Source organism: Chiloscyllium plagiosum, unplaced genomic scaffold, assembly GCF_037043375.1.
Source record: "Chiloscyllium plagiosum isolate Xiang-an unplaced genomic scaffold, Cpla_swu_hap1 HiC_scaffold_16, whole genome shotgun sequence".
Lineage (NCBI taxonomy): Eukaryota > Metazoa > Chordata > Chondrichthyes > Orectolobiformes > Hemiscylliidae > Chiloscyllium > Chiloscyllium plagiosum.
This window is the reverse complement of record NW_028270154.1, coordinates 14,536,860-14,564,324: the sequence shown is the minus strand read 5'-3', so window position 1 is coordinate 14,564,324 and position 27,465 is coordinate 14,536,860. Positions and strand designations below refer to the sequence as shown.

General features: G+C 47.4%; 1 protein-coding gene across 7 annotated transcripts in view; it reads right to left on the bottom strand.

The window, feature by feature from the left end:
• Positions 1-27,465, bottom strand: part of cyfip2 (cytoplasmic FMR1 interacting protein 2) — a 123,425-nt gene that overhangs the window by 26,807 nt on the left and 69,153 nt on the right. For all 7 annotated transcript variants that reach the window (XM_087995145.1, XM_087995144.1, XM_087995143.1 and 4 more), the window contains exons 11-22: positions 27,070-27,187; positions 25,437-25,556; positions 23,456-23,581; positions 22,452-22,618; positions 20,940-21,087; positions 15,884-16,037; positions 14,198-14,354; positions 8,681-8,777; positions 8,134-8,210; positions 5,584-5,692; positions 2,566-2,685; positions 1,475-1,674 (exon numbers count right to left, since the gene is read on the bottom strand). In XM_087995145.1, coding sequence (XP_087851271.1) covers positions 1,475-1,674; positions 2,566-2,685; positions 5,584-5,692; positions 8,134-8,210; positions 8,681-8,777; positions 14,198-14,354; positions 15,884-16,037; positions 20,940-21,087; positions 22,452-22,618; positions 23,456-23,581; positions 25,437-25,556; positions 27,070-27,187 — 1,593 coding nt within the window. The remainder of the gene's footprint in view (positions 1-1,474; positions 1,675-2,565; positions 2,686-5,583; positions 5,693-8,133; positions 8,211-8,680; positions 8,778-14,197; positions 14,355-15,883; positions 16,038-20,939; positions 21,088-22,451; positions 22,619-23,455; positions 23,582-25,436; positions 25,557-27,069; positions 27,188-27,465) is intronic.

The window sequence follows — 27,465 nt, the reverse complement described above, 5'->3', positions numbered from 1 at the left end:
CACTCCCAGGACAGGGACAGCATGGGGTTAGACACAAAATAAAGTTTCCTCTAATCTTTTAAATTGAAAGTAATTCTTCCTCTACATTGTCTCCATCAAACACTCACTGGAAGGGGACAGCATGGGGTTAGATACAGAATAAAGCTCCCTCTGAACACTCACTGGACAGGAACATGAGGTTAGATACAGAGTAAAGCTCCCTCTACACTGTCCCCGAACACTGCCAGCACAGTGTACAGCCAATGTCTGGGACAGTGGGGTCCATCAGGGACCAATAAGTGAGGCTTCCTGTGTTCAGGAGCAGGATTGTGTTTTGTACCGAAGGTTAGGTAGGACCAGGGCCCCAGAACAACAGTAGCACTGGGGCCTCTGATTTCAGCTTCCTCTACATTCACCAATGTGCTGATTATTTCACAGCCTGGAAAAGGAATCTGTAGGGGAATGGGTCTGGGTGGGTTACTCTTCAGAGGGTCGGTGTGGACTGGTTGGACGGAAGAGCCTGTTCCCAGACTGTAGGGATTCTACGATTCACATTCATCTCTCCACTCTCCACCTGCTGACCCACTCCCAGAAGTGGACACTGCTGGGTGGACAGCGATTGCTCAGGGACCTCACAGCAACAGGAACTGTCAGACATACCAGGAGAACACAGTCTCAAATTGTGAAGGACAAGGCCAGGGTGGTTCGAAATAAACTAACTGTTTGTAGTATCCAAGGAGTCAAGAATGATGGCAAAGTAAATGCAATAGATTTAGCAAAGGTGGCAGGGGGAACCTCGTCACACAGAGAGCTGTGAGGCCGCGGGATTCACTCGCAGGGTTAGTGCCTGAGGTCTCGACACTGACGCTTAGATTGAGGAGGTGGATGAAGGAAACAATATTGAAGGACGTGAGAACAGTGTAGGCAAATGTGACTAGACTGATATGTTCAGAGCACAGCAAACACTGAATAGAAGGGCTGAATGGCCTCTTTCAATGTGTTCCAATTGGTTGATGAGCAGAGATTCCTTCCAAATAAATATTGGGAAGAACAAAGTAATTGCCTTCAATCCCCACCACAAAACTGGTTCTTCAGCCCCCACCTTCATCGCCCTCCTGTTCCCAGCCTGACACAGGACTGTCTGCAACTTACGGGTCTTATCCGACCCAACAATGAACTTTAGACCACGTATCCAAAACACTAAACCCAAAACACTGAGACCACCTTCGCAATGTCGCCACCTCTCCCTCAGCTCATTGGCTGTTGAAACCATTGGCTGCATCTTTTCTACCTCTCGACTTGACTATTCCACATTCTGAGTCACATGATGAGGAACATCCAACCCCCTCTCCTCTGACAAGAAACAGAGAGTGTTGGGGGTCTTTCATCAGGAGCATTCCCATTGGTTGGGAATGTAGCGAAGAGAAGGCCCTGAGAAGGGACCCTCCCCCACCTTCCACCTCTGACCCCACCCCATCAAAAAGGCAACACCCACCGATTTGTTGATCCGTTGTAGCAATAGTTGGGCAGGAAGTCAAAGTTGAGTTCCCAAAAGACATGAAGCGTGATTCGTCCGTACGGAGCAGATACGTTATGATTGGCCTCCCTGAACATGGCGTCAAAGCTGTCCAGGGTCATGTGTTTGCATAGGAGACGATGGGTGAGACGGTTGACCTCAAACAGCCACTCCAATTCCTATAGGCTCAAATCACAGAGGACTCTATCAACGTTATATATGAATAAACAAATCAGGAGCAGCAGTTGGCCATTCAGTCCCTCAAACTCGTTCTATCATTCAATCCCCCGGCTGATCCATCAGTAACCTCAAATCCCCATCCCCACCTACCCCTGAAACCTTTTGACCCCTTGGGTGACATGTGTCTGACTTAGTAATATTCAAGGACTCTGTATCCTTACCTCTTCAGGAAGTGAATTCCAAAGGCTCTAGACTCATTGGCAGAAATAATTTTACCTCATTTCTATTTTAAATAGTTAACCGCTGATGTTTAAACAGCAACCTCTATATTAGTCTACTAAACCTTCCCTGGATTGCCTGAAAGTGGTTAAGGCCAAAACATTGTGTTGTTTCAAGAAGGAGGATGCAGCCTTTGTGGCTCAAGGGATCAAGGGACTTTTCTGCCTCTCTTCTGGCTGTAGTGTAGAAACCTACTAATTAGGAACAGAAGTAGGCCAGTTGGCCCTTCAAGTCTGACCCTCCGTTCAATATGATCTTGTTTGATCATCCGACTAAATTGTCTATTCCTGCTTTTCCCCCTATTCCCTTTGACCCTTTTAGCCCCAAGTGCAACATTCATCTTTTTCTTTATTCATACAATGCCTTGACTACTTTCAGCGGCTCAGCATTCCACAGGCTCACCAGATTCTGGGTGAAGACATTTCTCCTCATCTCAGTCGGACATGGTTAGCCCTGCATTCTTAGACTGTGACCCCCTGTTTCTGGACTCTCCTGTTATCAGGAACATCATTTCGGCATCTACTCTGCCTAATCCTGTTGGAAACATCTCAGCACCCGAGCCCCACCATCTGAAACTGACGGCCCGGCTTTGAAGACCTTGATGATCTCACCACAACGGACGTCAAATCCTCACTCTCGAATCGGCTGATCGCGTGATCCAGAGACTTGTACATAGCAGCTGAGATCCTCTGAGTGATGAGTCTGTTGAGGTCGATGGACCTTCCCAAGAGCTGTGGGGTGGGGGTGAGGAGACAAAACACAATGAATCGACAGGTCCAACCTGGTCCCATCTGGCTTTCAACATTTTCGAAAGGCTCACACTAACACCTGGATGAGAATCACCCCTCACAACCTCACTGTGACGACTTAACTATTAGGAATCTGGCAGGTTATCCCCATCCTTTAGGTCTCTGACTAATGCAGGAGATGGGGAGGCCACTGACTCTGAGGGTGGGTTATCATCCCAAAGGCGAAAGGTGAAACCCATCATGAATGTTGAATGTTGCAAGAAAAAAAGACTATGAACATGGCAGATTTTTAATACAGGACTCCTCATAGCTAGCATTCCATAAATAAAACATCCATTTTGCAGTGGCAGTGCAGAGAGGAATACAAGCAAATCAGGGCAGGACTTATACACTTAATTGGAAGGTCTGGCAACTGTTGCTGAACAAAGAGACCTTGGAGTGCAGGTTCATAGCTCCTTGAAAGTGGAGTCGCAGGTAGATAGGACAATGAAGGCGGCGTTTGGTATGCTTTCCTTTATTGGTCAGAGTATTGAGTACAGGGGTTGGGAAGTCAGGTTGCGGCTGTACAGGACATTGGTTAGGCCACTGTTGGAATATTGCGTGCAATTCTGGTCTCCTTCCTATTGGAAAGATGTTGTGAAACTTGAAAGGGTTCAGAAAAGATTTACAAGGATGTTGCCAGGGTTGGAGGATTTGAGCTATAGGGAGAGGCTGAACAGGCTGGGGCTGTTTTCCCTGGAGCGTCAAAGGCTGAGAGATGACCTTATGGAAGATTATAAAATCATGAGGGACATGAATAGGATGAGTTGCCAAAGGTAGGGGAGTCCAAACTAGAGGGCAGAGATTTTAGGTAACAGGAAAGATTTGCCCTAAGGGGCAACCTTTTCACACAGAGGGTGGTACGTGTATGGAATGAGCTGCCAGAGGAAGTGGTGGAAGCTGGTACAATTGCAACATTTAAAAGGCATCTGGATGGGTATATGAATAGGAAGGGTTTGGAGGGATATGGATCAAATGCTGGCAAGTGGTACTAGATTAATTTAGAATATCTGGAAGAGTTGGACCAAAGGGTCTGTTTCCGTGCTGTACATCTCTATGATTCTATGACAGTCAGGCATGTTTCTGTTCCTGGACTAATAATCCAGGCTACGACATTTCAGGTTTCACTGTGGTCAGTCGAAAGCCATGGAAAGCAAAATTCTGATCCTAATAATAACAAGCATGGTTCGTTGTAAAACCTAATTGGTTCATTAGTACAGAGGCAAATTATTGCAGATGCTGGAATCTGAACTGGAATCAAAAATTGCTGGAGATCACAGAGGGTCAGGCAATAACACTGGAGAGAAAGAAAGTTTCTAATCTAATGTTCTAATGAAAAGTCATCTCGATTCGAAACATTATGTTCCTCACTCTCCATGGATGCTGCCTGGCTTGCTGTGATATCCAGCACTTTTTGTTTTCAGTCCATTAGTATGTTTTAGCATTGGCGAAAAAAAAGTTGCATTTTGACAAAGTTGCCCTGTTGCATTCACCAGGACATTTTGCAAGACTATCAAATCAAGAAGAAAGCTACGTTTTATGCTGCATAGGCCGTAAGTGCTAATTGATTCGCAAGTGGACTCTGAACGATGTATTAGCTAGTGTCTACTTGTCAACCAATCAACACTCTCCTTTTATGATCTATAAATACTGCTTTCCCCCAATGAATTAGTATTCTTGTGCATGATCCTGATCAGTACAAGACAAAAGATTTTGACAAAGTGTGTGTCTTTTTTTTCAGCAATATTCAAGTTTTGCTCTACCAACCAACTATGAATATCCTGTAGTAAAGGGAATCTGCTGTCCTTACAGTCTGTGGTCAGATGTGCTTCGTTCTTAAATGTCCTTTGACTTGGCCAAGAAAGACTTTCAGTTTACACTAAACCTGCCATCAGTGGTTTTAAAAAGGCAACTCGACACCACCTTTGGATATTTGTGGGCTCCACATTACAGGAAAGGTGTGAATGCTTGGGAGGGGGTACAGAAGTGATTTACAAAACTGGCTCCAGGCATGAGGAGCTGCAGTGATGAGGATAGATTGAGGAAGTTGGGACTGTGCTCCCGAGAGAGAAGGTGGCTGTGAGGAGATTTGATACAGGTTTCCAAAATCACAAGTTGACCGGATAGAATAGCTATGAAGACATTTAGAGTCAAAGAGATGTGCAGCACGGAAACAGACCCTTTGGTCCATGCCAACCACAGATATCCTAAATTAATCTAGTCCCATGCCTACATGTACAAACAACAACAACCAGAGGAAACAGATTGATGAGTGAATGGAGCAGAAACGATGTGAGAAAAAGCATTTTCACACCGTGAACTATTAGGGTCTGGAAAACACTGGCTGGAAATGTGATGGAGGCAGATTCAATTGAGGCATTCAAGGGGGTGTTAGATAGACATGAGGATTTGGTCAGGGTGTGGATAAAAAGCAGGAGAATGGCACTGGGTAATTTGAAGAGCCAGTGCAGACACGGTGGGCCAAATGGCCTCCTTCTGCGCCAGAACAATTCTGGGATTCTCAGCACGACGGAGATGTGCCAGCAATACCCACACATCCTGAGAATGGAAACATTGCCCAGAGATGTGTGACCCATGTCTCCACCATTGGCTCTTTCCAGCAGTGGACAGGAATCTGGATGAGGAACTCGGATCGAGTTGACCTCTTTCATGGATGCACAGAGGTCAGACATGTGGAGGTTTATCGCCAGGCTGGCAGAGGTCACAGGTCAGAGGTTGGGCATAGAAGTCAGTCTGTGAGACTCAGTTCTGCACAGAATGATGCACCATTTCCCTGAGCAGTCAGGACAACCTGAATGCTGGAGTAAACATGATCCGTACCTGTACATGTCTCTGTTTCAGTAACGTCTCATAGCGATTGGACGGTGGGTAGGGAATGATGACTCCATAGTTCTTGCATTCTGCCCGGAACCTTTTATCCAACAATACGCTTAGAAGAGGAAAGACAAGGAGAAATTTAACATGTCTATGTTGCAGCTTCATCAGTGTCTCTAGGTGTTCCTTACATGAGCTGACTCCAAAATGTAAAAGGAGAAATAGGAGCAGGAGTAATTTCCAGTCTCCCTAGTCTCAGTGGTCAGCACTGCAGCCTCACAGCACTAGGGACCCGGGTTTGATACCAGCCTCGGACGACTGTCTGGGTGGAGTTTGCACATTCTCCCCGTGTCTGCGTGGGTTTCCTCCGGATGCTCCAGTTTCCTCCCACAGTCCAGAGATGTGTGGGTTAGATGAATTGGCCGTGCTAAATTGCCCAGAGTGTTCAGGAATGTGTAGGTTAGGTGCATTAGTCTGGGGTTCAATGTAAAGGAATGGGGAATGGGCTTGGGTGGGATACTGTTTGGAGGGTTAATGTGGATTTGTTGGGCCAAAGGGCCTGTTTCCACACTGTAGGGATTCTAAGGATTTGAGCAATCGTCATTTAATTAAGATCTGATCTGGTCTGATCTTGGACTGAGCTCACCTCTACTTTCTTGCCTTACCCCAAGCTTCTGATGAACTCTCATCCTCATCTCACTTTCCCCAAATTAATAACCGTCTAACTCAGCTTTGTCATTCAGTGACACAACCTCCACATCCCTCTCTCCGAGGTCGAGGACTCTGAAGATTTACAGCCTTCAGAAAGAAACACACCTCTGTCTTAAAGGGCCATCCCCTTATTATGAAACTATTCCCTCAGTTCTAGATATCCCCAAGGGGTTAAATTTAAGATTAGCATCTGAGAAATAGATGGGAACAGATCCTAAGAACTGAAGTGTAAAGTGAATCACTTTAGTCGGAAAGAGTCTACAGATTGAAAGTGTAAATTAAAAAGTTCAACTGTTAAAGGAGGTACAGCACAGAGAGGCCCGAGAGGGTCATCAAAGATTATAAGTCAAGTTGAAAAGGTTTTTCAAAAAAGCAATGGGATTACTGGACTTGTAAATACAATAATAAACATTAGAGTTAAGGTAAATCTTCATAAAACACTGGCTTTACATAGAAAATACATAGAACATAGAAGAATACAGCGCAGTACAGGCCCTTTGGCCCTCGATGTTGCGCCGATCCAAGCCCACCTAACCTACACTAGCCCACTATCCTCCATACGCCTATCCCATGCCCATTTAAATGCCCATAAAGAGGGAGAGTCCACCAATGCTACTGGCAGGGCATTCCATGAACTCACTTTATGCTGGAGTATTGGGTTCTGTTCCGGGCATTCCTTTATAAGGCAGATGGCCTGAAAGGACTAACTCAGTTTTGGAATAGTCCTGTCCACTGATATATAAATGACTTCCTCTGGAAGAAGTTAGTCAATTTGTTTGTTAGTCCGTGCCACAGTCTGCAGCCATGTAGTATACCTCTAGTCATTATCCATCAGGAGATAACAATGTCTCTTACTTAGTGTTAATGTAGTTAACCAGTCTTAAGCTAATGCTGTTACATAGAAAATTGCTTCCTGTTACTGAAGTATGTGCCTCTGATGCCAAAGACCAAGTAGTAATTAATGCTTCACAACTTAAACCCCACTGAGAAACTTCAGCTTTAACAGATCTCCATAAAGGCATCAATTCACCTAAGAAACTACAGGCCTGCCACTAAAGAGACTGAACTCATTGTAACTAATAATTGTACATTTTACTCATCTGATCTTTATGAGTATGATCGTGCACATGAGGGATGATGGAAAGACAGCTCGAGGGCATATGCGTTTCAATAAATAATCTTAATTTATTTTAATGCACAATGTTAACTGTTGGAAATTATTTAAAATTGGGGACAAATCACCGAGTATATGAAAAAACACAGGCCTCACATATAAAGACACAGAAAATAATAAAAGACACAAAGTCTGTCTGTGATGGGACCAGAAGAAATTTATTGAAATGATGTCAGTGATGAGGGATTTCAGTTTTGTGAGACACTTGTGAACCTGGTTTGGTTCTACAATGAAGGTTATGAGAAGATTTAATGGAGGTGCTTTAATAGACTAAATAAGGACAAACATTCTAGGGGCAAAAAGGATCAGTAACCAGAGGTCATAGATTTAAGTTAAAAGAACCAGAGGAGATTAAGCGAAAATGGCAGCACGTGGTTAAGATTTGGAATGCATTCGGCTAAAAAGTGATGGAAGCACATTCAATAATATCTTGCATAACATTTCCAAGAGAAAATTGGGTAAGGATTTGAAGGGACTAAGGACAGTGGGGTTAAAGTGAAAGAACCAGACTGATTGGACAGTTTCTCCAATGATCTAGTGCATACACAGTGGGCAGAAGGGTCTCATTTTATGCCGTGAGACTGGACAGTTTTAACAATGTGGAAGGCAACATCACAAGTGGCTCCAGAATGGGTCCTGACAACTTAAGAATAAAGAGGATCATACTCTACCTGCCAGCCATCGCCTTGTAATAAGCAAAGATTTGATCAGCCAACTTGTAAACAAATTGGTCAAAGCAGAGGTTCACCTGGAAAACAAGCAAATAAGTAGGATATAGAAAGGCAGTTCCCACACTTATTCCACTCACTAGGTTCAGGCAAAGAGGGTTCATCTGGTATCCACATTCCCAATGTACTGGCACATACTGGGAGACCTGTGACTGTGTCAGCAATCACTAGGCAGCACAGGTTATGGCATTCCTGATGAAGGGCTTTTGCCTGAAATGTCGATTTTCCTGCTCCTCGGATGCTGCCTGACCTGCTGTGCTTTTCCAGCACCACTCTAATCTTGACTCTAATCTCCAGCAACTGTAGCACCCACTTCTGCCGAGCACAGTGCATACCTAGTCTCCTCATTGATCTGGGGATACCGGGGCACTGCACTCCAGCTGTGGCTGCCACCTGCTGACCTGGCACCCTCTCAGCTGCAGCCCGCTGGATTTACCCAAACCGAAGGGGGATGGGAGGGGAGAGGTTTAAAGCAGCAAAACTCACTCACCTCCGCTTCAATCTCGTCATACAGGAACTGCTTTTTGAACTTGGTCAGAGTGTAATAGGCACTGTCGTTGTACAGGTCCAGTGGGTACAAAACATATCTGGAAATGTGAGAACCAACAAAGGAATCTGAAACATCTGTTCTGATCATTTCGGCCAGGTGACCATGCTCAGTTCCCTGCCCTTTTTGCGAAAGAACCAAATTAAGAGTCACACAGCATGGGAACAGACTCTTTACCCAACCAGTCCATGCTGACTCTAATCCCAAATTAAACTAGTCCCACCTGTCTACGGCTTAGCCCATGTCCCTCCAAACGTTTCCTATTCATAAATGTACCCAAATGTCTTCTAAACATCGGAACATCCACCACTTCCTCAGGAAGTTCATCCCACCCACAAACCACGCCCTGTGTTAAAACATTGCCCCTCATATGTTTTTTAAAATCTCTCTCCTCTCACATTAAAAATATGCCCCTAGTCTTGAAATCCCTCACCCCAGGGAAAAGACACATGCCATTCACCCTGTCCATGCCCCTCACAATTTTATAAACCTCAGTAAGGTCACCCCTCAGCCTCCTACACTCCAGTGAAAAGCATCCCAGCCTATCCAGCCTCTCCTCATAACTCAAGCCCTCCATTCCTGGCAACATCCTGGTAAATTTGTGCTGCCCAGGCTAACTCAATCTAATACAATCTAACCTGATTAATGAAGAGCTCTCCCTATGACACAGACCATCCCATTACAGACTGAACCAAACCCAACTCATGTCATGAGAGAAGCTCACTGTAAAATAAAACTCTTTGATAATGAGCTGACTGGAACTGCACTCAGTAAGCTAACTATGGTAGAACAATTTCTCATACACAGAGATAATTTCCTTTTCACTTCATCACTTAGTTTAGAAAACCCATAAAGTTGGTGATTTTTAAAGGATTTGTTTGGAATGCTGTCCTTTAGCTGAGGCATGTACCCTCTCATGTGAACATGAAAGACCCACAGACACCCCAAAGAGAGTTGGAGTCTTCTCTCTGGAAGCGCAGCCTATTTTTAGAAATATCAGACTCTCTGATCACGTTGCTGCTGCTGTTCTGTGGGTTCTTGCTGTGTGCATATCGGGTATCGCGTTTCCTACATTACAACGGAGACTTCATTACACAAAGTGCTCAGTTGGCTGTGAAAACATTTCATACACAAGGCCATAAAATGGAGGAGCATAATTCAGCTATTTGGTCCATCGACTCCGTTCGACCATTTGATCATGGCTGATTTGCTTCTCAACCCCAATCTCCCTCTCCCCATGACCCTTGATCTCCCAAACAATCAAGAACCTATCTATCTCTGTCTTAAATATACTCAATGACTCGGCCTCCACAGCCCTCAGAGGCAATGAGTTCCACAGATTTTCACCACTCTCTGGCTGAAGAAATTCCTCCCCATCTCAGTTCTAAAGGGTCATCCCTTCACTGAGGCTGTGCCCTCGGATCCGAGTCTCTCCTGTTAGTGGAAACATCTCCAGGTGCACTCTATCCAGGCCTCTCAGTATTCTGTAAGCTTCGATCATATCCCTTCTCATTCTTCTCAACTCCATCCGCTCCTCATACAACAAGTCCTTCATTCCCAAGGTCATTAATACAAACTTCCTCTGGACCCCTCCAGTAGCAGCACATCCTTCTTTAGATACAGGGCCCAAAACTCTTCATTATATTCCAAATGCGGTCAGACCAGAGCCTTATACATCCCTGCTCTTGCATTCTAGTCGTCTTCAAATGGATGCTAACATTGCATTTGCCATTTGAAATGACAGCACAGAGGCCAGTATCCCATCACCAAGTCACCCTTTATTTACTCGTGCACAGTACACTGGCTGTGGTCAGCCAGCACTGAGTCAGTCTCCTGAACTGAGGAGATTCTGAATCCCCTGTTTGTGGCTCAGTGGTTAGCACTGCTGCCTCACAGCACCAGGAACCCAGGTTCGATTCCCACCTCAGGTGACTGTCTGTGTGGAATTTGCACATTCTCAGTATCTGCGTGGGTTTCCCCTGGGTACTCCAGTCTCATCCCACAATCAAAAGATGTGCAGGTCAGGTGAATTGGCCTTGTTAAATTGCCTATAGTGTTCAGTGTAATAATCAGGTGTAAATATAGTGAGGTGGGTCACTGTTCAGAGGGTTGGTGTGGACTTGTTCGTCCAAATGGCTGGTTTCCACGCTGTAGGGAATCGAATATAATCTAATTTGTCAGCCAAGGCTCCCTGATTGGCCCAGGTCAACAACCCCAATCAAGGATCTCTCAGTCAATGAGATCCACCTGACTCCAATCGCTACACCTTCCAAACTGCCAAATGAACCTGCATGTTAACCTTAAGTGAATCCTGACTTCGTCCTTCAGATTTCAGAAGCCTTTCCCTGTTTAGAAAATAATCTATGCCTCTATTCTTCCGACCAAAGTGCACAATCTCTCACTTTCCCACGTTGTGTTCCACCTGTCCCTTCTTTGCCCACTCTCTTAGCCAAGTACTTCTGCATCCTCCCCGTTTCCTCAGCACTACCTGTCCCTCCACCTATCTTTGTGAGACCTGCAAACTTAGCAACAATGCCCTCAGTTCCTTCGTCCAGATCATTAACGTATCAACATGAGAAGTTGTCATCCCAACGCTGACCCCTGCGGAACTCCACTAACTATTGGCTGCCATCCTCACCCCTTTATCCTCACTCTCTGCCTTCTACCAGTCAACCAATCCTCTACCAATGCCCAATACCTTGCCCCTCACACCATGGGCTCTTAGTTTATTTAGCAGGCTCTTGTGTGACACTTTATGAAAGGCCCTCTGGAAATCCAAATAGATCATGTTCACTGACTCACCTTTCTCTAACTTGCTCATTACCTCCTCAAAGATTCTAAAAGATATGTCAGGCATGAGCTCCCCTTGACAAAGGGTGCTGACTCAGCCTTGTTTTACCATGCACATCCAAGTATTTCGCAATCTCATCCTTAAGAATGGATCGTTAATCTTACCAAAGTAAGGCTAACCAGTCTACAATTCCCCATTCTTCTGCCTCACTCCTTCCTTAGTAGACAAGCAGGAGGCTGGAAAAGCACAGCAAGCCAGGGCAGCATCAGGTGGTGGAGAAGTCGATGTTTTGGGTGTAAACTTTCTTCAGCATCTTCTCCACCTCCTGATGCTGCCCTGTCTTGCTGTGCTCTTCCAGCCTCCTGCCTGTCTACTTTGGATTCCAGCATCTGTAGTTTTTTTTTGTCTCACTCCTTTCTGAAGCAGGGTATTACACTAATCACTTTCCAGTCACTGGGACCCCCTCTGACTCCAGTGATTCCTGAAAGATCCCAACAAATACCCTCACGACCTCCTCAGCTATCTCCCTCGGAATCCTGGAGTGCAGTCCATCCAACCTGGGTTATTTATCCATCTTCTGATCTTTCAGCTTCCCCTTCGCCTTCTCCTTAGTGATGGCCATTACACTCAGCACGGCCCCCTGACTCTTTTGAAGTTCGAGTAAGCTGCTGGTGTCTTCCACCATAAAAACTGATGCAAACTACCTACTCAGTTCCTCCGCCATTTCTTGGCTGCCCATTCCTGCTTTTCCAGCTTCATTCCTCAGCGATCCCTTGCAATCTTCTTTTACATTACAAGCTAGTTTACCCTCAATTTTTATCTTTCCCTCCATTAATGCTTTTTTAATCACTCTCTACTGGTTTTAAAGGCTTCCCAATCCTTTTGCTTCCCACTAATCATACCACAGGATGTGAAAGTGCTATATAAATGCAAACTTCCCTTTAGAGCAAGGCAAGTTGGAAAGTTGCTTCCCTAACACATTTCTGTCTTGCATTCAAACAAACAGTATCCTCAAAGCTAACAGCCTCTTCCTGGGTTCCTCACTGAGATGAGAGGAAATGTGTTCACCCAGAGAATCACAGAATCCCTACAGTGTGGAAGCTGGCCATTCGGCACATCGAGTCCACACTGGCCCTCTGAAGAGCATCCCATCCAGACCCATCCATCTACTCTATCCCAGTAACCCTGCATTTTCCCATGTCTAATCCATCTAGCCCACACATCCCTGGACACTAGGGGTAATTTAGCATGGCCAAAGCAGAGTACCTGAAGGAATCTCACGCATACACAGGGAGAATGTGCAAACTCCACACAGATAGTTATCCAAGTAGTGAGCCTGTGGAATCCTTTGCTACAGAAACCAGTGGATGCCAAAAACATTGAATGCTTTGAAGAAGGAGTTAGATATGGTTCCGAGGGCTAAAAGGATCATAGGGTATGGGGAGAAAGTGGGAACAGGGGACTGAATTGGATGCTCAGCCATGACCATATTGAATGGCAGAGAAGTTTAAAGGGCCGAATGGCCTACTCCTATGAGTCTATGCTTCTGCCTATGTTTCACACAGTTTCTATCTGAGAGAGAGTATTTAGCTCAATGGTCACCATTCCCACCTCTGAATCAGATATGATTTGGAGATGCCGGTGTTAGACTAGGGTGTACACAGTTAAAATTCACACAACACCAAGTTATAGTCCAACAGGTTTAATTGGAAGCACTAGCTTTCGGAGCGCTGTTCCCTCATTCACCTGATGAAGGAGCAGCGCTCCAAAAGCTAGTGTGCTTCCAATTAAACCTGTTGGACTATAACCTGGTGTTGTGTGATTTTTAACTGAATCAGACAGGCTTTGAAGCCTTATAATAGAGATCAGAGTCCAGGATCGCCAGGTTGCTCTCCAGAGGGATATCGGTGTTGGGTTGATGTGGAAGACTTTCCACCCACCCTTCACTGTCTGGGGTTTACAGAAACCCGAACACACTCATCTCCAAACCGGACTGGGATGAAATGGTCATGGCTAGTCATCCTCTCCCTGTTGTTTTCAGTCAAGAGATGACGAACAAACGTGTGCATACTCTGAAGCAGATGATAAAGTAGCGGCAGATTTCAAATGGTGCACAGCAAATGCTGCGTCACTATTCTCTGTCCCTTTCCCCATCTCCTTCGTCATTAATTGATTGCACATTTTGCAATCATTGGCTCATCCCAATCTTCATCGCTGAAATACTGGAGAAGATAATGCAAGTTCATTTAGCATTCATTTCACTAACACATACCACTGCTAAACTAGCACCTTTTACACCCGACAAGCAGGCAATGAGGTTTGTCGGTCAAATCTAATCTTCAATTATAGGATGTTCAGAGCTGTTCATTGTAGGGTTCTTGGTCAAATTGAAGGTCCCACTATTTCCACCACAGTTTTGTCAGATATACCATGGACAGGCATCGTTTGAAGCAGTCCTGTTATAAAAAGACAGTGAGGGAGCATTACCGTTTCCCCTCACTCCCCTCTTCACCCTTGACAACCATCTGATGAAGGTGCAGCGCTTTGAAAGCTAGTGCCTCCAAACCAACCTGTTGGACTATAACCCAGTGTTGTGTGATTTTTAACTCTCCCCACCCCAGTCACAGTGAACAACCGAAAAGGACAGACGGTAGGGAAGTAAACTTTACTCCATCATGGAGGGCTCTTTGGTCTCCAGAATATGGTCCGTCAGAATCCACGGCATCGACATCTCAATGGGAAACTGGATCCTTCGGCCCATGGTCAACTCCAGGAAGAATTCTCGGAACCAGAGCTGGGACAGGTCACAGCACTGCTGCAGCGATTCTGAAACAACCCACAGGAAAATCAGGAGCGGCACTGCACTCTGAGTCAGAATGCACAGAGACTGCATTCTACACCATCGAAGAGGGCAGCGGAGGAAGGGGGAGAACCACCATCCCATCAATCCCTCCCCTCCCACAGTCCATAGCCCCTCTCCTCTACCACTGACTCCATCCACCCATCCACTGCATCCCTTCCCACAGCCCGGGTACACACTACCCCATTACTCCACCCCACCTTATTTATTTATTTATTCATTTTGTGGGATGTGGGTGTCACTGGCTGGGCCAGGATTTTTTGCCCGTCCCTAATTGCCCTGAAGAAGGTGGGGGGGGGGGGGGGGGGGGGTGAGCTGCCTTGTTGAACCGCTGCAGGCCACCTGCCATCAGGGAGGGAATTCCAAGATTTTGACCCAGTGAGAGTGAAGGAATGGCGAGATATTTCCAAGTCAGGAATGATGAGGACTGGCAGGGAAACTTGAAGGTGGTGCGTTCCCGTGTATCTGCTGCCCTTGTCCTTCTAGATGGAAGTGGTCACAGGTTTGGAAGGTGCTGTCTGAGGATCTTTGGTGGATAGCTGCACTGTGTCTTGCAGATGGTACACACACTGCTGCTACTGAGCGTCAGTGGTGGAAGGATTGGACGTGGTGCCAATCAAGTGGGCTGCCTTGACCTGGATGGTGCTAAGCTTCTTGAGTGTTGTTGGGGCTGCACACATCCTTATCGTGGATTCTACCCAACCACTTATTCTCCTGCCCCCATTCTTGTGAAAGTGCCTGCCCACTAGAGGTGGAGACCATGAATGCCTATCGAACCTAGAATAACAAGGATCGATCCAGGATAATCAGTGTGGCTTTGTAAGGGACAGATCATTTCTAACAGGTCTGTTTGAACTTTGAGGAGGTGACTAGGTGTGCAGGTGACTAGGTACTGCAGCTGACGTATTCTACAGTGATGTCAGCAAGGCTTCTGACAGGTCCTGCTTGACAGGCTGGTGAAAAAGCCTAGTCAATGGACTCCAGGGCAAATTGGAAAAATGTATCTGTAGCTGAGTTAGAGGCAGGAAGTAGAGGGTGCTGGTTGAGCGGCGTTTTTGTGACCAGGGACGTCACACGATGTCGGGTCTCTTGCTTTTTGTTGTTCATTAATGATCTAAACAGGAATGCAGGAAGTATCATCAGGTGGTCGACAATAACAGGATAATTATTGATCTGGTCATGATGAGTGAGAAATCCGTGGGTTACAGGGAGACAGAGACGGGCTGGTCAGAAAGGCTGATGACAAACACAATTTAATCCTTAAAAAAAATGAGGTGATGAATTCTGGGAGGACAAACACAGTTCTGTCATCCCCACTTGCCCTAGCTTCATATTAGAATATAGTCTGCCTGTCTCTTCCAGTTCTGACAAAGCTTCCTCAACCTGAAACATAAACTGTGTGCGCAGAGGCTCCCAAGTCAGAACCCTACCCCCGTGACTGCAGTCTCCCTTTCAGTAAGGCTTGTGTAAGATCAAAGAGAGATGGGACACTCACCACTGAAGTTGAGGAGGTGTGTGTGGAAGAAAGACTGTTTGTGAAAGTCCTCGATAGCGATTACAATTGGACCATCAAGGCTGCTACGTAGTGTCTTCTTGGAGCCACTCTTGTCAGCAATGAGGGACTCCAGCATGGTCCTCACCATATACAACTAGAAAACAGAGAAAGCACTCAGGGGGCACAACCTCAAAACAGGAACAAAACCACATTTAGTGTCCAAAGATGTGAAGCTGGAAGAACATTGCAGGTCAGAGTGCATCTGAGGAGCAAGAACATTCTAATGAAGGGTTTTGGCCCAAAACATTGACCTTCCTGCTCCTTGGACACTGTCTGAACTGCTGTGCTCTTCCAGCTTCATGTCTATTGACTCGAACTTCCAGCACCTGCAGTCCTCAGTGTCTCCGACAAGCCACACTTACTTCAGTTTTACTCATTCACAGGCTGTGGACATTGTTCCACATGGATTTTCCTCCTTAGTTACCCGGGAGGAGGCGGTCAGAACCATCTCGCTTTTGAGGCAATTTCAGTAGAGGGTCAGCCGCATTGCCATGGGTCTGGAATCAGATGGAGAGCCAGACCAGTGAAAGATAGCAGGTTTCATTCTGCAAAGGAACCAATGTTCATGGTCACACTGGGGTGACACAAGCTCGTTACTCAAGATCAATTTCATCATTGCATTTCGATTCTGCAGTGAATACCGCTCTGTTGGTCATCAGGGTTGCTCTCCAGAACACCACTGTACCATCACCCTGTGGACTGACTGACCACCAACTGGGCCTTCACAGGGGCAGCCTGTCAGGGTGGGGTAGGGTGGGGCTGGGGGGAGGAATTCACAGCCAGAAGCCAGGAACCAGGCAGGGCGATGGTGACATCATTGTTTCACACTGGCTTCTGAAGCTTTCCGAGGTGCCCTGGAAATTCCTAAAGGTCCTGTCGCGGGAAACAGGGAATCAAGGACACACACCCTTGATGTGGAGCTGGGGGCCTCGGGGAACATGCAAGAAACGACAGAGTGTTGTGAACACAGCCCAGTCCATCAGGCAAGCCAACCTTCCATCCACTGATTCCACCGACACTACCCACTGCCTCGGAAAGGCAACCAACATCATTAAAGACCCCTCCCACCCCAGTTGTAATCTCTTCCAACTCCTCCATTGGGCTGAAGACACAAAACCTTAAACACACGTACCAACAGATTGAAGAACAGCTTCTTCCCTGCTCAATGCACCTCTCAAATTTCTAATTTAATGTTGACCTCCACCTTCTCTGCAGCTGTAAGACTGTATTCCCCACTCTGTTCTATGACCCTTATGCACTTTGTACAATAATGATCTGCCTGTGCTGCACGCAGTTCAAAACGTTTCACTGTACCTAGATATACGTGACAATAATAAATCAAATCAAAAAGTCACCCACTCTGTGTGCATGTGAGTGAGTGCGTGTGAGTGAAAGAGTGAACGACACACGCACACATTTTTCACACATACACAGATGCACTCACACAAAGAGACACAAAGTTACATACATACCCACACAGACTGCCCTGTTCAGTCACACATAGATACCACCTCTCTCCCCAGCAGAGTCCAGGTCGAACATGTCAGTGATCAGTTTGTAATGGAGCTGAATCTAATACTACTTTCTTCTATTGAACTGGAACAATTTGTTGTCCCCATCTCTCACACTGCACAGGAAGATCCAACGTTTTCCTGTTCCTTTCTATCTATCAGGTAGCTTACAAGATTTGCAGTCGGGTAAATCAGTAACCATCATGTCCAAAGAGTGAATACAGTGCAGTCCGATATCCCCACCTGGAAAACAAATGATAAGAATGTGCATTTCTACAACACCTTTCGTTCTTTGGCATGTCTCCAAGTGCTTGACGGCCAATGAAGTACTGAAGTGTAGACACCACTGCAGCGTAGAAAATGCCAGAACCAGTTCGCACACAGCCAGCTCCCACAAACAGCAACATGATGATGACAATAAATCTAACAGGACCCTCGAGATGTTGGTCCTGGACCCCAGGGAGATCTCCCTGAATCATCTTCACACAGTCACCATGGGATCTTTCACAGCGACCCCAGGGGGCAGGGGTGACCTTGCTTTATCTAATAGCTGAAGGGTGCTTAACCAGGGGCTGAGGCCAGGCCTTGGAGGGTGGGGGGATGGAATAGAGGGGTGCGTTTGTCTATCTAAAGCTGGTGTTTAACAATGATGCTGCCACTTGGTGGCTCTTTCAGGAACTGCACCAATAAAGAACAGCTTCAATTTGACAAGTTCACAGAAAGAACACAGAGCAGTGTTCCTCATCCTGAACTACACAGGGGGAAAAGAACCAATTCTCATATAATTCTCCTTTAGTTGATGATATACTTGTAAATAAGGAGAAACAAAATAAACTGTTATTTCTGTTTCTCTGTTTCACTTCACATTTCACGCGTCAGACTTGCTATTTCCTGCCTCTGGTTCCACAACAGGACACTGGGAATTACAGAAAATTTCCTCAACATAATTAAAACCGGGACAGGAGACACTAACTCGAGTGGTCCTCTGGAATCGATGGCCCAGTCACCCTCTGGACTCCAGCTCGTGAGGAGTAGGCGTGTGATTGAGGGCGCTTGCTCAGATTTGGAGAGGTACCGATGTATTGATCTGTGATAGCCTTGTCTGCGAAGTTTGGACTTCCAACTGGCAATTCTGCCGCATCCCGGGACCCTCTGCAAAAGTTTCTGAGTCAGAGTCAGGAACAGGATAGTTTCTCAGAAAAGGGTTGAATGGCCTTTTCTGTAGAGTGCTGAAAATGTGTTGCTGGAAAAGCGCAGCAGGTCAGGCAGCATTCAAGGAGCAGGAGAATCGACATTTCGGGCATGAGCCCTTCTCAACCACTTCCCTCCCTGACGTCTGGTGGCACTTAGGTTAAATCACACCAGTTGATTCTCTCTAATGAGACAGCAGCCCCTAGGGTCTGGTAAGACTATGGCGAGACACACACACACTCTGAGCACCAAAGGCAACATAATCCCACCTCAGGGAATTCAACAGTCCACGCTCTTTGGCACTGACTCTGTTCCCCATTGACTCAGCCACAGTGAGGGTCCTGCCTGGAGTTCCCTGTCCACAAACACGCTACCCCCATGCCCAAAATCTAACCAATTTTCTCACTGGGGATCTGTCCAACACAGCAGAGAAAAACCAACAGAACTCCAGCTCAGCACCAAGGTCCACATCACTTCAACAAAAATCAGGATTTTTGTCAGGTAGAAGATACAGAAATTTGTATGCGTGTACAAACAGATTCAAGAACAGCTTCTTCCCTGCTATCAAACATTTGAATGGGCCTCTCAAATGTTAATTCTGATCTTTCTCTCTCTCTCTCTCCATATCTTCACTGCAGCTGTACCACTGTGTTCTGCTGCCCTGATGCACTTGATGTGGTATGATCTGCTCTCATAAGCTGGCAAAACAACACTTTTCACTGTATCTGGGTACTTACGACAACAATAAATCTATGACACTTTTTAAAATATTTTCCTTTGATGTGGGCATTACTGCCCGTCCCTAATTACCCCAACATGCCAGCAGCTTTCTGGGATATTTCAGAGGGCAGCTGAGAGCCAATGACATTGCAAAATCTCTGGAGTCACATGTAGACCAGACCAGGTAAAGATGGAAGATTTCCTTCCCTGAAGGGCATTAATAAACCAGGTGGGTTTTTAATGACAATTGACAATGGGTACCTTATCACCAGCACACAGAGCCGGGCTGTTTTCAATTCCAGGTTTCATGAATTGAATATAAATTTCACCAACTGCTGTGGTGGGTATTGAACTCTTGTTTCCAGGGCGACAGCTCAGTGAGAATACCATCACGGCACCACATTCTTTAAATTGTGGAACCCGCTCTTATACAGAAAACAACACCTGGATTCTCAAGGGTCTGTGGAACACATGATCCTCAATGTTATAAAGTTCATTAAGGACACATACTGACCCTCTGACAGTGCGGCACTCCCTCAGTACTGACCCTCCGACAGTGCAGCACTCCCTCAGTACTGACCTTCTGACAGTGCAGCACTCCCTCAGTACTGACCCTCTGACAGTGCAGCACTCCCTCAGTACTGACCCTCTGACAGTGCAGCACTCCCTCAGTACTGACCCTCTGACAGTGCAGCACTCCCTCAGTACTGACCCTCTGACAGTGCAGCACTTCCTCAGTACTGACTCTCTGACAGTGCAGCACTCCCTCAGTACTGACCCCCTGACAGTGCAACACTCCCTCAGCACTGACCATCTGACAGTGTAGTACTCCCTCAGTACTGACCCTCTGACAGTGCAATACTCCCTCAGTACTGACCCTATGACAGTGCAGCACTTCCTCAGTACTGACCCTCTGACAGTGCGGCACTCCCTCAGGACTGACCCTCTGACAGTGCAGCACTCCCTCAGGACTGACCCTCTGACAGTGCAGCACTCCCTCAGCACTGACCCTCTGACAGTGCAGCACTCCCTCAGCACTGACCCTCTGACAGTGCAGCACTCCCTCAGCACTGACCCTCTGACAGTGCAGCACTTCCTCAGTACTGACTCTCTGACAGTGCAGCATGCCCTCCGTACTGACCCTCCGACAGTGCAGCGCTCTCTCAGTACTGACCCCCTGACAGTGCAACACTCCCTCAGCACTGACCATCTGACAGTGTAGTACTCCCTCAGTACTGACCCTCTGACAGTGCAATACTCCCTCAGTACTGACCCTATGACAGTGCAGCACTTCCTCAGTACTGACTCTCTGACAGTGCAGCATGCCCTCCGTACTGACCCTCCGACAGTGCAGCACTCCCTCAGCACTGACCCTCCGACAGTGCAGCACTCCCTCAGTACTGACCCTCTGACAGTGCTGCACTCTCTTGGTTATATGAGACTGTCAGCCTGAACTCTGTGCTGAAATGAGCCAATTCAGACCTGAGCCCATGGTCTACTGGCTCCAATGCGAACATCCAGCCGTTTCCCCGAACACTGGGGAACTCTGCTCCCACAGAGATATTGCTACAAACCTGTGTACTTGATGGACCAACTGAACGACGAGGCACTTTAATGTCAAAGCCCCCTTTCGGATCCTTATCCCCCTTCAGACAAGGATCATTGGCAGGTTCCCGGCCATTTTCCCAGTCGCAGATTGTCTTCCTGATTGCCTGAAGTACGCTGGGAATGGGAGAGGGAAAGGTGGGAAGGATAGCAAACCAGAGAGAGGGGTTACAATGGGCACCGAGTATCTGAAACAGTGTCTTTTCCTCTTCTGACCACCGCAGTCTTGCGCTGAGCAACACTTTCAAACAAAGGTTGAAATGTGGTCTGTTTATTTGATACTTGCCCAGACTAACTCTGCTTAAAGCTCTGAAATGGTTTTACAAATCAAAGATAAAAAATATTTTCAGAAGGAGAAAGAAGACACGTCATTCACTAAACCTGTAGCTCCAGCATTCTCTGATTTGCCTCTGTTATCGACAGGGTGCAGCTCCCACCTCCCCCTTCTGTCCCCTCCTACTCTCCCTCCATCCATCCATTATACCACACTCCTCCCCTCTCTCCACCACCGTCTCTCTTATCCTAGCATTTCCATCAGCAATTCCCGGATTTTTTTCCCAACCTAATCCAAGACCCTTCTCTCCGTCTCCCTGTCTTGTCCCCACATCCACACAATGATTCATGCTGCTCTCCAGGTTCCTCTGTGTTCTCTCTCCCACCCCAGCCCACCCCACCCCCTCACTGTCACTCCCCTTCCCCACCCCTGCCTCTGCTGCTTTCTGGATTTCCGAATCCCCCTCTCCACATCATTCCCTTGTTGTGCTTCGCAACCAACAGCCCGACCTCACCACTCGTTTCCTTCCTCTCACTCCCCACACTCTCCCCTCCCCACACTCTCCCCTCCCCAACACTCTCCCCTCCCCCACACTCCCATTCTCCCCTCCCTCACACTCTCATTCCCCTCCTCCACACTCTCATTCCCCTCCCCCACACACTCACTCCGCACCCCCCCCCACACACACACTCCCCACTCACCCCGTACATTCCCACTCTGCAAATTCCCACTCCCCTCCCCCACACTCTCCACTCTCCTTCTCTGCCCCCACACCCTATACTCCCATTCCCCTCCCCCATACTCTCCACTCCCCACACTCCCCTTCTCTGTCCCCACACCCTATACACCCATTCCCCTCTCCCACACACTCCACTCCCCTGCCCACACACTCTGATATGCCCCCTCACCCACACCCCCACACCTCACACTCCTATTCTCCTCCCCAACACTCACATTCCCCTGCCCACACACTCCACTCCCCTGCCCACACACTCCACTCCCCTGCCCACACACTCCACTCCCCTGCCCACACACTCCACTCCCCTGCCCACACACTCTGATATGCCCCCTCACCCACACTCCCACACCTCACACTCCTATTCCCCTCCCCCACGCTCCCATTCCCACTCCCCTCCCACACCCACTGACCCCCTACACTCCCTCCTCCCCTACAATCTCACTGCCCGCCTGCCCACCCCTCCTCCACCTGATGAGGACGTTCTTCTTCTTGCGAGTGGCCTGTCGGAGTGGCTCTCTCAGGGTCACCTGAGCAAAATCCTGCAGCGCTGCATAGATGGTATTCCGGATGGCCTGGTTAAAGACGCTCTCCATACGGCCCATCAGCACCTGCAGCCCTTTAATCATTGCGATCACCTGCAGGGGCAAAGCAATGAGATAGTACAGTGAATGTCCCAAACCAGAGGGAGCCTGCACCCCTGCATTCCCCTCATCCTGCACCCTCTCCCTCCATCACCCACCCCCTGCTGAATGTGAGAGACAGAGTGAAAACGAGAGCGAGAGAGAACACCTCTTCATCACCAGTGAGGGCGAATACATCACTGCACAGTCTCATTTCACCCATCCACTAACCACCACTCTCAACATTCCCTCAGTAATGACCCTGTGACAGTGCAACACTCCCTCAGTACTGACCCTCTGACAGTGCAGCACTCCCTCAGCACTGACTCTCTGACAGCACGTCACTCCCTCAGTACTGACCCTCTGACACTGCACCATTCCCTCAGAACTGACCCTCTGACACTGCACCATTCCCTCAGCACTGACCCTCTGACAGTGCAGCACTCCCTCAGTACTGACCCTCTGACAGTGCAGCACTCCCTCAGTACTGACCCTCTGACAGTGTGGCACACCTTCAGTACTGACCCTCTGATAGTGCGGCACTCCCTCAGTACTGACCCTCTGACAGTGCAGCACACCCTCAGTACTGACCCTCTGACAGTGCAGCACACCCTCAGTACTGACCCTCTGACAGTACAACATTCCCTCAGTACTGGGCCTCTGACACTCCCACTGTGGTGCCCCTCGGTACTGCACTGGGAACGTCAGCCTGGATAATGTGCTGGAATTACTGAACGGGAGTTGGAAGCTTCACTCTCGGACTCAGGGCTGAGGTCTCAGTTATAAATGAGGAGTTGGGAAGCTGCTGGATTTCTGCCAATCCCGAGGAACCTGTCAGTGACTGCAAGTTACCTCAACCAGTGCAAATTTCTCCTCACTCGTGTAGTTATAGCGAGTCGCCCTTTCATACTCTTCGGCAGTGCCCGGACAATCCTTGTTACAGAATTTATCCGTGGGATGAACCAACTTCCAGGAATACTGTTCAAAACAGAACATGTGTTAGAGACAGGCATCTAAATGTAGACATTCCACTCCAACTTCCCCCGTGGGGGGTACACAGGTGAGGTCGATATTTATTTCACACCACCCGGTGTTGGGGAAACAGCGTTCCGTCATTTCCAAAGATTGATGTAATGGGAATGTCATTGGAAGTTCATGCAGAGGCCTAGACCTATGCCCTCCAGACGGGGCCTCAAACTGCAAATCAATAAATCCAGAATTTATAGCTACTCCCAATGATGGCAATTGTGAGAACTACCATCAATTGTTGAAAGAAATTCATTTGATTCCTTTCATGAAGGAAATCTGCCATCCTTACCCAGTCTGGCCTACATGTGTCTCCACACTCTCAGCAATGTGGGTGACAGTGAACTGCCCTCTGCTATGGCCAACAAACCACTCAGTTCAAGGGTAATTAGCAATGGGCAATAAATGCTGGCCTTTCCCGTGTGGGCCACGGGAAAGAACAAAAAAAAACCGCTAACCTTAGGGTGACATCTCCAGGTCACACACATTCCTGATTGGGACATTATCAGCAGGTCTTTCATCACCAAAGTCTCGGGACCAGAGGCCAACTCCTCGAACCACTGCAGGTCTCTGGGCCCGAGAATCAAGCTGACCTGGGAATGCAAAATAAACTGCTGGCCGAACCAGGGACACACGCAGTGCGGCAAACAATTAGGAAGGCAAATGGTCAACTGGCCTCCATTGCAAGACCATTTCAGTTCAAGAGTAAGAATGCCTTGGTTAAGTCACACATGGAGCATGCAATGCAGATTTGGTCTCCCTTCCCAAGAAAGGATATACTCATCACAGAGGGAGGTTCACTACACTGAGACTGGGGATAGCAGAAATCTGAGGACAGATTGGTCTTTATTCACTTGCATTTAGAAGGATAAGAGAGTGTCTCTTTGAAAGATATAAATTTCTAATAGGGCTGGACAGACTAGATGCAGAGTTGATGTTTCCCCTGGGTGGGAAGTTTAGAACCAGGGGACAGTCTCAGGGTGCGGGGTAGATCATTTCGGACTGTGATAAGGAAACATTTCTTCCCTCACTCAAAGGGTGGTCACCCTGTCGAATGCTGTGCCATAGGAGACTGTGGATGGCAAGTTAGTGGCTATATTTGAGGAGATAGATACATGGTTCAATATTAGAGGCGTCATGGGGTTTTGGAGAGAAAACATTGAGATCAGTCATGCTGAACAGCAGGGCAGGCTGGATGGACCGAATGGCCTACTCCTGTTCCCAGTTTCTATACTTCCATACCTGAGAATGGGTAAATAACAAGATGGGATAGAGGAGAGTGAGGGAGCGGGGGGTGAGGGATATGGAGAGGATGTAGTTTCGGTGGAAAATACAGTTTCAACTTGTACCAGTGATGTTGGGCATGGGTCAGCTGCATGAATGGACTGGAAATCTCTGGATACTGACTGAAGTTTTTAAAACTTCACTCAGGAGATGAGGTCATCGTGGGCTAGGCCTGTACTCTTTGCTCATCCTTAATTGTCCAGAGGGCAGTTTAAGGGTCAATCACATTGCTTTGGGTCCGGAGTCACATGTCAGCCAGACCAGGTAAGGATGGCAATTTCCTTCCCTCAAGGGCATTAGTGAACCACATGGGTTTTTCCAACAATCAGCAATGGGCTCATGGTTGTCATTAATTCCAGATTGTTTTTACTGAATTCAAAATTCCACCATCTTCCGCGGTGGAATCCAAACCCTAGTCTCCAGAACATTATCAGGGTTTCAGGATTAACAGCACATCAGTGATACCACCAGGCCATCACCCCCCCTCCCCCGAATGCACATGATGTCATTGTTTAGCTCTCACCACTTCCATGACGTGAGTACTCCACTTCGAGAGGAGCTGAAGGCCTCGCAATGCCAAGTCAAACAGCTCTCGGTATTCTTCATCTGACTTCTGGCTGTCCAATCCTGATCCTGTCACAACCTGCACAGGAAGATTCCGGGGTCAGTCCAGAGCAGGGAGCCAGGGTGGGGTCGAGAGAACTGCACCTCCCTCCCATCCCACTCCCAGGACTTCCACATCAGCTCAGGTGAAAGTGCTGAATGCAAATCTTTTAGAATCCTTCAAGTGTGGAAAGGAGGCTCTTCAGCCCATTGAATCTCCAATGAGCATTCCATGCTATCCCCGTAATCTTGCATTTAGCATGGCCAATGCACCGAACCGACCCATCTTTGGACTGTGGGGTGGAACCAAGAGCACCCAGGGGAAACCCACGCAGACACGGTGAGAACGTGCAAACTCCACACAGACAGTCACCCGAGGGTCCCCGGTGCTGTGAGACAGCAGTGCTAACCACTGAGCCACCGTGCCACCCTTGTCTCCCAGCGAAGGAAATCCTTAATATACCACCGGCTTTGCTTCAACTGGAACCAAATGCTGCCTCAACACTTTGGGAAAGAAGGCAAGATTTCAGGGAATAGCCCAGGGATGATGGCCTGGGTACAGTGACAGGAGAAAGTTCACTTCAGAGCAGACAGGGGGCCAGCTGATTAAACGGCTGTGTTGACAGACAATAACGAAGGGTGAAAGGGAAAACAGACAATATGGTTTTCTGTAATCAAAAATACAGGCAGTTCTTCTACAATGCAACCATTGCGTTCTGGTGCAACCCTACATTATAGAAAAATCTTGCTTTCAAAACAGCAAGATATTATCGTGGTACAGGCAACACACGTTTTAAAGGTTCGTCCCTTATTGTTCAATCGTGTTACAGTGAATTAGTGTTGACAAAACACGTGTTCTAGCAGACAACTTATTCATACTAACAACTGGAAAATGTGAACATGGTTGGATATCATGTGTATTAGTCTGAAAATGATTGAATAATATAATCATGCGTACTAACTTGGAATATAAACAAAACACAGTGGGTGAGTGAATGTTTAGCCTTTTGATTGGAAATTATCTGGAGGAAGAGTTAATTCGAAGTCTGCTATCTCTCAAAGTGTGTCAAACCTTTGTTTGTGTCTTAAAGCTTTGAGCTATGCAATATATTTTGACATGCACGGCTCCCGTGAATGAATCAATGTTGAAACAAAGAAACCCGACACTTGTCTGGTCTAAGAGGTATTAAAGGGTTAAAATCACCATTCCAGGAAGGTCAGTAACAGGGGATTTAAGATCATCAACAGCATTTATTTTCCATTATGGTTTGGGCTGAGATCTGGCACCCACTGTGTGGACGGAGATTTAAAACAGTGTCATTCGATACAGAACTAGTTGAATACACACAGCAGAAAAGGTGCTCGGAGATCACACAGGAGGAAGCCATTCGGCCCACAGACTCCATGTTAGAAAGGTGCGAGGTTGGTGGGGAAAGAGCAGGGAGGAACAGGACTACCTGGGCAGCTCCATCAACAGCATAACGGGCCGAGCTGCCTCACGAAAGGACGCGGTGACAGGAATCGACAGTCGCCTGTTCCTGTTGGGCACCCACCTCGCTGTTACTGTAGCGCGCGAGCTCAGAGATGAAACGAATGTGGTCATCCCGGATCTGCACCATCTGCTCACAGATATTATACTGGGGGCTGCTACTACTCTGTGTACACGTCCACCTGCAGAGAGACACACAGAGGGTTAGACGCAAACCGCGTGGGAGAGAGAGAGAGATAGAGCGGGGGGTGGGGTGTACCTGGAATTCCCTCCCAAAGGGCATTGTGGGTCAACCCACAGCCCGTAGTCTGCAGTGGTTCAAGAAGGCATGGCGAAAGTGAGGACTGCAGATGCTGGAGATCAGAGTCGAGAGCGCTGGAAAAACACAGCAGGTCAGGCAGCATCCGAGGAGCAGGAGAATCAACATTTAAGACAAAAGCCTTTCAAAGATGGCAGCTCA